This window comes from Mobula birostris, chromosome 10 (genome assembly GCF_030028105.1).
Source record: "Mobula birostris isolate sMobBir1 chromosome 10, sMobBir1.hap1, whole genome shotgun sequence".
NCBI lineage: Eukaryota > Metazoa > Chordata > Chondrichthyes > Myliobatiformes > Myliobatidae > Mobula > Mobula birostris.
In genome coordinates, this window is record NC_092379.1 from 147,880,527 (window position 1) to 147,892,886 (window position 12,360).

At 43.2% G+C, this 12,360-nt stretch overlaps 1 protein-coding gene across 14 annotated transcripts in view; it reads right to left on the reverse strand.

Moving 5' to 3' along the window:
• Window positions 1-12,360, reverse strand: part of ints6l (integrator complex subunit 6 like) — a 194,740-nt gene that overhangs the window by 156,095 nt on the left and 26,285 nt on the right. For all 14 annotated transcript variants that reach the window (XR_011887600.1, XR_011887599.1, XM_072271087.1 and 11 more), the window contains exon 3: window positions 10,132-10,281. Coding sequence is in view for 12 of the 14 variants with exons in the window: in XM_072271087.1 (XP_072127188.1) it covers window positions 10,132-10,281 (150 nt within the window). In the remaining 2 variants the exon portion in view is untranslated. The remainder of the gene's footprint in view (window positions 1-10,131; window positions 10,282-12,360) is intronic.

A 12,360-nucleotide genomic window follows, 5' to 3' on the forward strand; every position in this document is an offset into this window, starting at 1 on the left:
AGAAATCCAGAAAAGAAATTCTAGAGAACTAGGGAGAAAAGCGAGAAGCAGGACCTCCAGGGTAGTAATTTCTGGATCGCTGCCTGTGCCACGCACCATTGAGGGTTGAAACAGGATGGTCTGGCAGGTAAATGTGTGGCTGAGAAGCTGGTGCATGGGCAGGGCTTCTGGTTCATGGATCACTGGGATCTCTTCTGTGGGAGGTATGACCTGTTCAAAAGTGACGATTTGCCCTGAACCCGAAGGGAACCGGGTATTCTCATGGCCAGGTTTTTTTTTTAGAGCTGTTGGGGAGGGTTAAACTAATTTGGCAGGTGGGTGGGAACCAGAGTGAAGAGCTTCAGGATAGGACAAATGGTAAAAAGCAAAGATAGCATGTAGTCAGACTGTTCGGAAGGGTAGGCAGATGATTGGATATAATTGCAGCCAGCAGGGTGGGTATCAGTGTATTAGGGATACAAAATCAAAAAGGGTAACAAATACAGTACTCAAAGTGTTATATCTCAATGCATGGAGTACAAGAAATAAGGTAGATGATCTTGTTGCACTGTTACAGATCGTCAGGTATAATGTGGGCATCAATGAAACGTGGCTGAAGGTTGGTTGCAGTTGGGAGCTAAATGTCCAAGGTTACATGTTGTATCGGAGGGATAGGAAGGTAGGCAGAAGGGGTGGTGTGGCTCTGCTGGTAAAGAATGACATCAAATCAGTAGAAAGATGTGACATAGGATTGGAAGATGTTGAATCCTTGTGGGTTCAATTAAGAAACTGCAAGGGTAAAAGGACCCTGATGACAGTAATATACAGGCTCCCAACAGTAGCTGGGATGTGGACCACAGATTACAACAGGAAACAGAAAAGGCCAATGTTATGATAGTCATGGGAGATGGGGAAAATCTGGTTGGTAATGGATCGCAAGAGAGTGAGTTTGTTGAATGAATGCCTATCAGATGGCTTTTTAGAGCAGTTTGCTATTGAGCCTACTACGGGATCTGCTGTACTGAATTGTGTGTTATGTAATGAACCAGAGGTGATGAGAGGGCTTAAGGCGAAAGACTCCTTAGGAGGCAGTGATCACAATATGATTGAGTTCAACTTGAAGTTTGAAAGGAAGAATGTGCAGTCTGGCATAATAGCATTTCAGTGGTGTAAAGAAAATTAGTGGTATGAGAGAGGAGTTGGCCAAAGTAAATTGGAAGCAGATGCTGGCAGGGATGAGAGCAGAGTAGCAATGGCATAATTTTTATGCTGTATATCAATGATTTAGAATCAGTGGTCCCCAACCAACGGGCCACAAAGCATGCGCTTCTGGGCCATGAGGAAACGATATGATTTGGCGATATGAAACGATATGAGTCAGCTGCACCTTTCCTCATTCCCTGTCACGCCCACTGTTGAACTTGAATGCACGCGAGGTCATCAGTCAGTCATTAACCAACAACTACTCAATGAGTGAAAAAACAAATGTCACTTGAGAGTTTCTTTGGAAGAGGTGGTAGGGGACATAAAAGGCCTAACGATGATGATAACGCAGAGACAGCTGAGGCCGAGACTGCAAAAAAAAAGAAAGCTTCCTTCAACAGAAAATACAACAAGTCATACATAAAATATGACTTTATTGCGACCGGTGACCCACACACTCCAGGCCTCCTGTGTGTGATATGTGGAGCCACCACCTCCACAAATGCTACTGCTCTGAGAGCGTCATGGCTAGCCATATTGCTAAAGCTAAGAAGCCTTCCACTGTTGGTGAAGAATTGATTCTGCCTGCTGCCAAGGACATGTGCCATGAACTGGTGGGAGAAGCTGCAGATAACAAGATGGCACAGATTTCTCTTTCAGCTACCACGGTTTCAAGGAGAATCGATGACATAGTGGAGGACATCGAAGCACGGCTGTTGGAACAGCTTAACGAGTCACCATGGTATGCTATCCAGGTCGACGAGTCTACTGATGTCGATAACAAGGCAATACTGCTGGTTTATGTGCGACATATATTTCAAGACGATGTGCACGAGGATATGTTGTGTGCACTGCCGCTGCCAACTAACACAACTGGAGCAGAACTATTCAAGTCTTTGAATGACTACATGTCAGGCAAACTGGACTGGTCATTCTGTGTTGGAATATGCACAGATGAGGCTGCAGCTATGACTGGACGGCTGTCTGGTTTCACTACCCGAGTCAAAGAGGTTGCTCCTGAATGCCAGTCTACACACTGTGTCATACACAGGGAAGTGCTGGCTAGCCAAAAAATGTCACCTGATCTTAACAGCGTATTGAGTGCAAATGTTGAAGTTATCAATCACATCAAAGCAAAATCCCTTAACTCATGTCTGTTTGAACAGCTTTACAAGGAAATGGATGCAGAGCACAACGCCTTCTCTAACACACTGAAGTCAGGTAGCTATCAAGGGGGAGAGCTCTGGCCAAGGTTTTTGAGTTAAGAGAGCAGCTACAGAGATTTCTTTCAGGAAAAAAGTCACCACTGGCAGCACACTTCAGTAACGAGGAGTGGACAGCAAAACTCGCTTATCTGGGTGACGTAAGCACGAGGAATTCTGCAGATGCTGGAAATTCAAGCAACAATCTCTTACCAGCCCTTCCTTCAGTTAGTCCTGACAAAGGGTCTTGGCCCAAAACGTCGACTGTACCTCTTCCTAGAGATGCTGCCTGGCCTGCTGCGTTCACCAGCAACTTTGATGTGTGTTATCTGGGTGACATCTTCAACCTGCTCAACGAACTCAATTTGTCACTTCAGGGGAGAATGACAGCTGTCTTCAAGTTGGCAGATAAAGTGTCTGCTTTCAAAGCCAAACTGGAACTGTGGGGACGGCCAGTGGACAGGGGCATATTTAACATGTTCTTAACATTAGCTGGGATTTTGGGAGAGACTGAGGTTGCACCATCCTTCTCACAACTGGTGCGCAATCACCTATCTTCACTGTCGACAGAATTCGAGCATTACTTCCCAACCGCAAATGACCCAAGACATGCAAAGAAATGGGTCCGTGACCCATTTGTGAATGTCCCTGGTGAATCATGCATGTCAGCGCGGGAGGAAGATCAACTCCTCGAGCTTGCAAATGACGGTGGGCTGAAAAGTATGTTTGATATAACATCTCTACCAGCATTCTGGATCAAAATCAAGGCTGAATATCCTGAGATAGCCACGAAAGCACTGAAAACGTTGCTTCCATCTCCAACATCATATCTCTGCAAAGCGGGGATTTCTGCAATGAATGTAACGAAAACTAAATTGCGGAATAGACTGGACATAAGGAACTCCGTTCGAGTATCGCTGTCTCTCATCACCCTTCAATAGGACCGTCTTGTTGCAGGGAAACAAGTCCACGGCTCCCACTGATTCAGCGATATTGGTGTGTTGCAATGATTTTATATGTTCATACGAGGAAAATATGTGCTGTGTTTAATATCCAAACGTTACTTAAAATGTCATGATGCTATTGACTTATAAGTGACTTATCACTATATTCATGCGAGGAAAATATTGTGTGTTTAATATTAAATTCGTTTGATAAACCCTTTTAGAAACGAAACTGAGTGTATTAGCCACTTATAAGTGACTTATAGTTGACTTATCATCTATATTCCGGTCGTGAATAACACACTCCACCCCCCCCCCCCCCCGCCCGGTCAGCCAGTCCGCAAGAATATTGTCAATATTAAACCGGTCCGCGGTGCAAAATAGGTTGGGGACCCCTGATTCAGATGATGGAATAGAAGGCTTTGTTGGCAAGTTTGCAGGTCACATGAAAATTGGTGGAGGGACAGGTAGAGTTGAGGAAACAGGTAAGCTGTAGAAAGACATAGGTTAGGAGAATTGGCTAGAAAGTGGCACATTAAATAAAAGGTTGGAAAATGCATGGTCATGCACTTTGGTAGTAGAAATAAATGTGCAGACAATTTTCTAAACCAGGAGAAAATCCAAAAATCTGAGATGCAAAGGGTCTTGTACAGAACACCCTAAAAGCTAACTTGCAGGTTGAGTCGGTGCTGAGGAAGGCGAATGTAGTGTTAGCATCAATTTCAAGAGGTCAAGAGTACAAGAACAGGGATGTGATGCTGAGGCTTTATAAGGCACTGGTGAGGCCTCACCTTGAGTACTGTGAACAGTTTTCGACTCCTCATCTAAGTGAAACCTTGCTGATTTCCTTGGCTGTGTAAGTCTAGGGAATACACACTCCGTCCCTCCAAACCCGTGAGATTGAGACGACTCTCCCACTTCAAACCCTGGTTTCTGTGGATGCTGTGTAATTTGCTACCCTGTTACAACTCAGATCTAGGAAATAACAGACAGCACACTGCAGATGATTAATGGAATTATATTTCTGAATCTTAACTAAAGGATTAATAAAGAAAAAAAAAACAATTGAACAGTCAGATGTGCACAAGTTGGAGCTCAACTCTTCCCAAAATTCACATGCACTGATCCTCAATTGATCTTGGCACCTGGCTTCATTGATTCACAGCCACCCACCAGGAAAATCCTACCACCGGTTTTCTCCAATGGCTCCTCTTCATCTCTCACTGAACAAAGGACCCAGCTCACATTCCAAAGCACCCAGTATCTCTCATCATAACCCAAACACTGCTTCTACAGAAAGCCCATTACCTTAGCAGTGAAACCTTTCCCAGGGTGTTGCATAAGAGAAGATATGCTGGCATTAGAGAGGGTCCAGAGGTGGTTCACAAGGATGATGCTGGGAATGAAAAGGTTATCATGCGAGGAATATTTGATGGTTCTGGGTCTGTACTTGCTGAAATTTAGAAGGATGAGGAGGGATCTCACTGAAACCTTTCAAATGTCGAAAGGCCTAGATAGAGTAGATGTGGAAAGGATGTTTCCTATGGTGCGGAAGTCTAGGACAAGAGGGCACATCCTTAGGACAGGGGGGCATCTATTTAAAACAGAAATGCAGAGAGATTTCTTTAGCCAGAGGGTGGTAAGTTTGTGGAATTTATTACCACAGGCAGCTGTGGAAGCCAGGTCGTTGGGTGTATTTAAGGCAGAGCTTGATACTTTCATGATCGGACACGGCAAAGGTTACGGGGAGTGGGGCTGAAGAGAGCAAAAACAGATCAGCCATGACTGAAAGGTGGAGCAGACTCAATGGGTCATATAGCCTAATTTTGCTCCCATATCTTATGGTCTTATTAAATCTTCTGAATAAGAATGAGTAATTATATCAAGAATTTGGAGAGGGTGCAGAAGAGGTTTACCAGGATGCTGCCAGGTGCTAAAGAATGAGAGGTTGGACAGACTTGGGTTGTTTGGAGGCAGATACACTAGTGAAGTTTAAGAGACTACTAGATAGTTATATGACGGAATTTAAGGTGGGGGTTATATGGGAGGCAGGGTTTGAGGGTCAGCACAACATTGTGGGCCGAAGGGCCTGTACTGTGCTGTACTATTCTATATTCTATGTTTTCTCTGCAGCAGCGGAACCTGAAGAGAGACCCAATAGAAGTTTACAAGCAAGTTTATGAGAGGTGTAGGAAGAGTAGACAGACAATGTCTTATCCCCAAGATTGAAATGTCTAACACCAGAAAATGCAGTGGTGGGTGCCTGGAATGCATTGCCTGTGGTAGTGGTAGAGACAGATACTTTAGGTACTTTTAAGAGACGTATGAATGTGAGGAAAATGGAAAGGTATGGACATTGTGTAGGCAGAAGAGGTTAGTTTAGTTAGCTATTTGATTACTAATTTAATTGGTTCAGCAAAACATTGTGGGTCTAAAGGCTGAAGCATTTGCAACAATCTTCAGTCAGAAAGGCTGAGTAAATGATCCAGTTTGGCCTCTTCTAGAAGTTCCCAGCATCCCAGATGCATCAGTATTCAGCCAATCTGATTCACTCCATGTGATGTTGCCTGGATTGGAGAGCAGGCCTTATGAGAACAGGTTGAGTGAACTTGGCCCTCTCCTGAAAGAAGGAGGCTACCAGAGCAGGTCAAAGGCTAGGAATCCTACAGTGTGCAACTCACTTCCTGACTCCCCAAAGCCTGTCCACCATCTACAAGGCTCAGGTCAGGAGTTTAAAGGAATGCTTGCCTGGATGAGTGCAGCTCCATCAACACTCAAGAAGCTTGACACCATCCAGTACAAGGCAGCGAACTTGATTGGTACCCCTTCCACAAGCATCCAATCCCTCCACCACCGACAAACAGTTGTAGCAGTGTGTACTACCTACAAAGTGGACTGCAACAACATACCAAAGTTCCTAAGGCAGCACCTTCCAGACCCACGACCATTACCATCTAGAAGAACGAGAACAGCAGATACCTGGGAACACCACCACTTGGAAATCCTCCTGCAAGTCACCCGCCATCCTGAGTTGGAAACATATCGCCGTTCCTTCATTGTTGCTGGGTCAAAATTATGGAATTCCTTCCCTAACAGCACCGTGGGTACACCTACACCTCAGGGACTGCAGCGATTCAAGAAGACAGCTCATCACCACTTTCTCAAGGGCAACTAGGGATAGGCAATAAATGCTGGCGTATCTGGTGATGCCCACATTCCGTAAAATGAATAAATAAATAATATTCTTGTGAAGTACTGTTCTATGTAATAACACTGAGTGAAAATCTTTTCTCATCTCTCACGGCCCATCTAATCCTCCTAGTAACTTTAAACCTCTGGAGATTTTGACCCTTCTTTCCTACGTGTTTATCCAGTCCACTTATAAAGCAAAGAGCCAATACAAATAAATAACTGATAACAAATAACAATAACAAATAAATAATCTCTAACATGGAAAAGACGTCTAAAAATTGATAGGAAAACAGATGTGTCAAAAAGGCAGATTACCCAATTCAAAGGATAATTTTCCAATTGATAGAAACCATAGAAACCCTAGAAACTACAGCACAGAAACAGGCCTTTTGGCCCTTCTTGGCTGTGCTGAACCATTTTCTGACTAGTCCCACTGACCTGCACACGGACCATATCCCTCCATACACCTCCCATCCATGTATCTGTCCAATTCATTCTTAAATGTTTAAAAAAGAACCCGCATTTACCACCTCGTCTGGCAGCTCATTCCATACTCCCACTACTCTCTGTGTGAAGAAGCTCCGCCTAATGTTCCCTTTAAACTTTTCCCCCCTCACCCTAAACCCATGTCCTCTGGTTTTTTTCTCCCCTTGCCTCAGTGGAAAAAGCCTGCTTGCATTCACTCTATCTATACCCATCATAATTTTATACACCTCTATCAAATCTCCCCTCATTCTTCTACGCTCCAGGGAATAAAGTCCCAACCGATTCAACCTTTCTCTGTAACTGAGTTTCTCAAGTCCCGGCAACAGCCTTGTAAACCTTCTCTGCACTCTTTCAACCTTATTTATATCCTTCCTGTAATTTGGTGACCAAAACTGAACACAATACTCCAGATTCGGCCTCACCAATGCCTTATTCAACCTCATCATAACATTCCAGCTCATATACTCAATACTTTGATTAATAAAGGCCAATGTACCAAAAGCTCTCTTTACGACCCTATCTACCTGTGACGCCACTTTTAGGGAATTTTGTATCTGTATTCCCAGATCCCTCTGTTCCACTGCACTCCTCAGTGCCCTACCATTAACCCTGTATGTTCTACGTTGGTTTGTCCTTCCAACGTGCAATACCTCACACTTGTCAGTATTAAATTCCATCTGCCATTTTTTAGCCCATTTTTCCAGCTGGTCCAAGTCCTTCTGCAGGCTCTGAAAACCTTCCTCACTGTCTACTACACCTCCAATCTTTGTATCATCAGCAAACTTGCTGATCCAATTTACCACATTATCATCCAGATCATTGATATAGATGACAAATAACAATGGACCCAGCACTGATCCCTGTGGCACACCACTAGTCACAGGCCTCCACTCAGAGAAGCAATTCTCTACCACCACTCTCTGGCTTCTTCCATCGAGCCAATGTCTAATCCAATTTACCACCTCTCCATGTATACCTAGCGACTGAATTTTCCTAACTAACCTCCCATGCGGGACCTTGTCAAAGGCCTTACTGAAGTCCGTGTAGACAATATCCACTGCCTTCCCTTCATCCACTTTCCTGGTAACCTCCTCGAAAAACTCCAATAGATTGGTCAAACATGACCTACCACGCACAAAGCCATGTTGACTCTCCCTAATAAGTCCCAGTCTATCCAAATGCTTGTAGATTCTGTCTCTTAGTACTCCCTCCAATAACTTACCTACTACCCACGTTAAACTTACTGGCCTATAATTTCCCGGATTACTTTTCGATCCTTTTTTAAACAACAGAACAACATGAGCCACTCTCCAATCCTCTGGCACCTCACCTGTAGACAGCGACATTTTAAATATTTCAGCCAGGGCCCCTGCAATTTCAACACTAGTCTCCTTCAAAGTCCGAGGGAAAACCCTGCCAGGTCCCGGGGATTTATCCACTTTAATTTTCCTCAAGACAGCAAGGACCTCCTCCTTTTCGATCTGTACAGTTTCCATGATCTCACTACTTGTTTCCCTTAATTCCATAGACTTCATGCCAGTTTCCTTAGTAAACACAGACGCAAAAAACCTATTGAAGATCTCCCCCATTTCCTTTGGTTCCGCACATAGCCAACCACTCTGATCTTCAAGAGGACCAATTTTATCCCTTACAATCCTTTTGCTCTTAACATACCTGTAAAAGCTCTTTGGATTATCCTTCACTTTGACTGCCAAGGCAACCTCATGTCTTCTTTTAGCCCTCCTGATTTCTTTCTTAAGTATTTTCTTGCACTTCTTATAAGCACCTTATTTACTCCCTGCTTCCTATACACGTCATACAACTCCCTCTTCTTTATCAGAGTTGCAATATCCCTTGAGAACCAAGGTTCCTTATTCCTATTCACCTTGCCTTTAATCCTGACAGGAACATACAAATTCTGCACTCTCAAAATTTCTGCTTTGAAGGCTTCCCACCTACCGATCACATCCATGCCAGAGAACAACCTGTCCCAATCCACGCTTTTTAGATCTTTTCTCATTTCTTCAAATTTGGCCTTTCTCCAGTTAAGAATCTCAACCCTAGGACCAGATCTATCCTTGTCCATGATCAAGTTGAAACTAATGGTGTTATGATCACTGGAACCAAAGTGCTCCCCTACACAGACTTCTGTCACTTGTCCTAACTCGTTTCCTAACAGGAGATCCAATATCGCATCCCTTCTAGTTGGTCCCTCTATATATTGATTTAGAAAACTTTCCTGAACACATTTTACAAACTCTAAACCATCTAGACCCCTAACAGTATGGGAGACCCAATCAATATATGGAAAATTAAAATCCCCTACCACCACAACTTTATGTTTCCTGCAGTTGCCTGCTATCTCTCTGCAGATTTGTACTTCCAACTCTCTTTGACTATTGGGTGGTCTGTAATACAATCCCACTAATGTGGCCATACCTTTCCTGTTTCTCAGCTCCACCCACAAGGACTCAGCAGACAAGCCCTCTAATCTGTCCTGCTTGAGCACTGCTGTAATATTTTCCCTAACAAGCAATGCCACTCCCCCACCTTTCATTCCTCTGCCTCGATCACATCTGAAACATCGGAACCCTGGAATATTAAGCTGCCAGTCCTGCCCCTCCTGTAGCCAAGTTTCACTAATTGCTACAACGTCATAATTCCATGTGTCAATCCACGCCCTCAACTCATCCGCCTTCCCCGCAATACTCCTAGCATTGAAATATATGCACCTCAGAAGATTTTTACCACCACTCACAACCTTTCTATTAGTGAATTTGCTTGAACTTTTAACATCATTTATTTTCACCCCAGCCACACTGTCAGCTCTGATGCAAGTGCTTTGGCTAGAACTGACTGCCAAATACCAAAGTATGGCTATTGACCTAACTTGCTTTGCAATATACATATATACCTCTAGATTTTAAACTTCATTTCTGCTCTACAGTGACTGAATCTGAGAGATTATTGACTTAAAAGTATTTCAGATATAACTGAATACAAGACAAATTTCAAAGTAAGCAATGCCAAATTCTACAATTTTCAGTCCCAACAAAATGGGTTTACATTTAAACTGTGAATCTCAGTGACATGGGGTTAAGTTTTAAAATGTTGATTGGACTTACTTGACCATAATTGTCTATTCCTGACACTAAACGGTTCAAATTCAGTAAATCGAAGGATGCCCGCAGGGCTTGCCCAAGCGTAGTGAGTCCAGTCGCCTGAAGATTCTTCAGCTCATTCATGAAAGTCGTATGATTTTCTTTCCAGCCAGCCTGGAAAATATGAACATAAGTAAATATAAATATAAGAAATAGGAGCAGGAGTAGGCCATCTGGCCTGTCAAGCCTGCTCCGCCATTCAATAAGATCATGGCTGATCTGGCCATGGACTCGATCTAATCAAATACACATAAAAATTGTGTAAAATTCAGTAAGGGCAAATGTTTTCTGAGGATGGTTAAACATTAAATTAGAGAAACAATATTTCTTTCATTTAGTTTAAATGCTCACTATATTTATACCCAAATTAAAATATCCTGAATTCAAAATCATGTAGTCATTTCTCTGCACTTCAAACATCTTATCTATCACTTAAGGATTCATACACATCTGAAGCCAAAAAGCAAGTCTGAGACACTTATGACAATTACAAAAAAGACACCAATTACTTCAAGAAACAAATTCAGATTCAATACCCAGATTTATGAATGAAGAACTATCCACTAGCAGCTCATTCTGACACGTAGGCCAGTAATTTTGTGCAGATGGTGCCATATGGACTTCCCTGAAAGACAACTTGAAAGATGTCATCATAATCACATCTAAAAGACCATTGAGCCTATACAAGGGCTTTGAGGAAACCGTTAGGAAATAATATGTCATCCAATGACACAAGCAAACAAGCAAATGCTTGATCAAAAGCAGGGCTAAAGGAACTTTGTAAAAGAAAGGCAGAGCAGAGGTGTCGTGATTAAATAGAGTCATAGATAAATACTCACAGAAACAGGCCCTTTCACCTATCTAGGCCACGTCAGATCATTTAAGCTGCCTATTCCCATTGACCTGCACCGGGACCATCATCGTCCATACCCTGACCATCCATGTACCTATCCAAACTTCTCTTAAAACGTTGAGATCATGTTTGAAATGCATTACTTGCGCTGGTAGCTCATTCCAAACTCTCACGACCATATGAGTGAACACCTGCCCCAGCAAGGACCTGGACCCACTGCAATTTGACTATTGCCACAATACGTCTATGGCAGACACAATCGTATTTTCTCTTCACACTGCCATACATCACCTGGACAATATAAACACCTAAGTCCAAATGCTGTTCGTTGACTGTAGCTCAACCATCATTCCCACAGTCCCATTTAATAAGCTACAGAACTTGGGCATCTGTACCTTCCTGTACAATTGGAACCTTTACTTTCTAACCAGATACTAAATTGAATAGAAAAGCAAATTGTGTAGAAAATACAGAGAGCCTGCAGAGAGATATAGATAGGTTAAGTGAGTGGATAAGGGTCTGACAGATAGAATACAATGTTGGTAAATGTGAGGTTATCTACTTTGGAAGGAAAAATTGAAGATCACATTATTATTTAAATTGTAAAAAATTGCAGCATGTTGCTGTGCAGAGGGACTTGGGAGTGCTTGTGCATGAATCACAAAAAGTTGATTTGTAGAAGGCAAATGGAATGTTGGCCTTCATTGCTAGAGGGATTGAATTTAACAGCAGGGAGCAACACACATCAAAGTTGCTGGTGAACGCAGCAGGCCAGGCAGCATCTATAGGAAGAGGTACAGTCGACGTTTTGGACCCTTCGTCAGGACTAACTCAAAAAAGTTGAAGAGCCAAAGAAATTACAGATGGGGAGCAGTGAGAGATGGCTTCACTGAACTCCCGTCAAAGAGAAGATTTAAACTTCTTCAGTGTAGGCATCACCGGAAGAGGCTTCGCAGAAGTGAATTTAAAACGCAAACACGAGGAATTCACAGGAAGAGGCTTCGCAGTAGTGAATTTAAAAACCGGAAGAGGCTTTGCAGCAGTGAATTCAAAATTCACATTAGTCCTGACGAAGGGTCTCGGCCCAAAACGTCGACTGTACCTCTTCCTATAGATGCTGCCTGGCCTGCTGTGTTCACCAGCAACTTTGATGTGTGTTGCTTGAATTTCCAGCATCTGCAGAGTTCCTCGTGTTTGCGTTAAGAGCAGGGAGGTTGTGCTGCAACTGCACAGGGTACTGCTGAGGCCACACCTGGAGTACTGGTGCAGTTCTGGTCTCCTTGCTTGAGGAAGGATATATTGGCTTTAGAGGCAGTGCAAAGGAGGTTCACCAGGTTGAT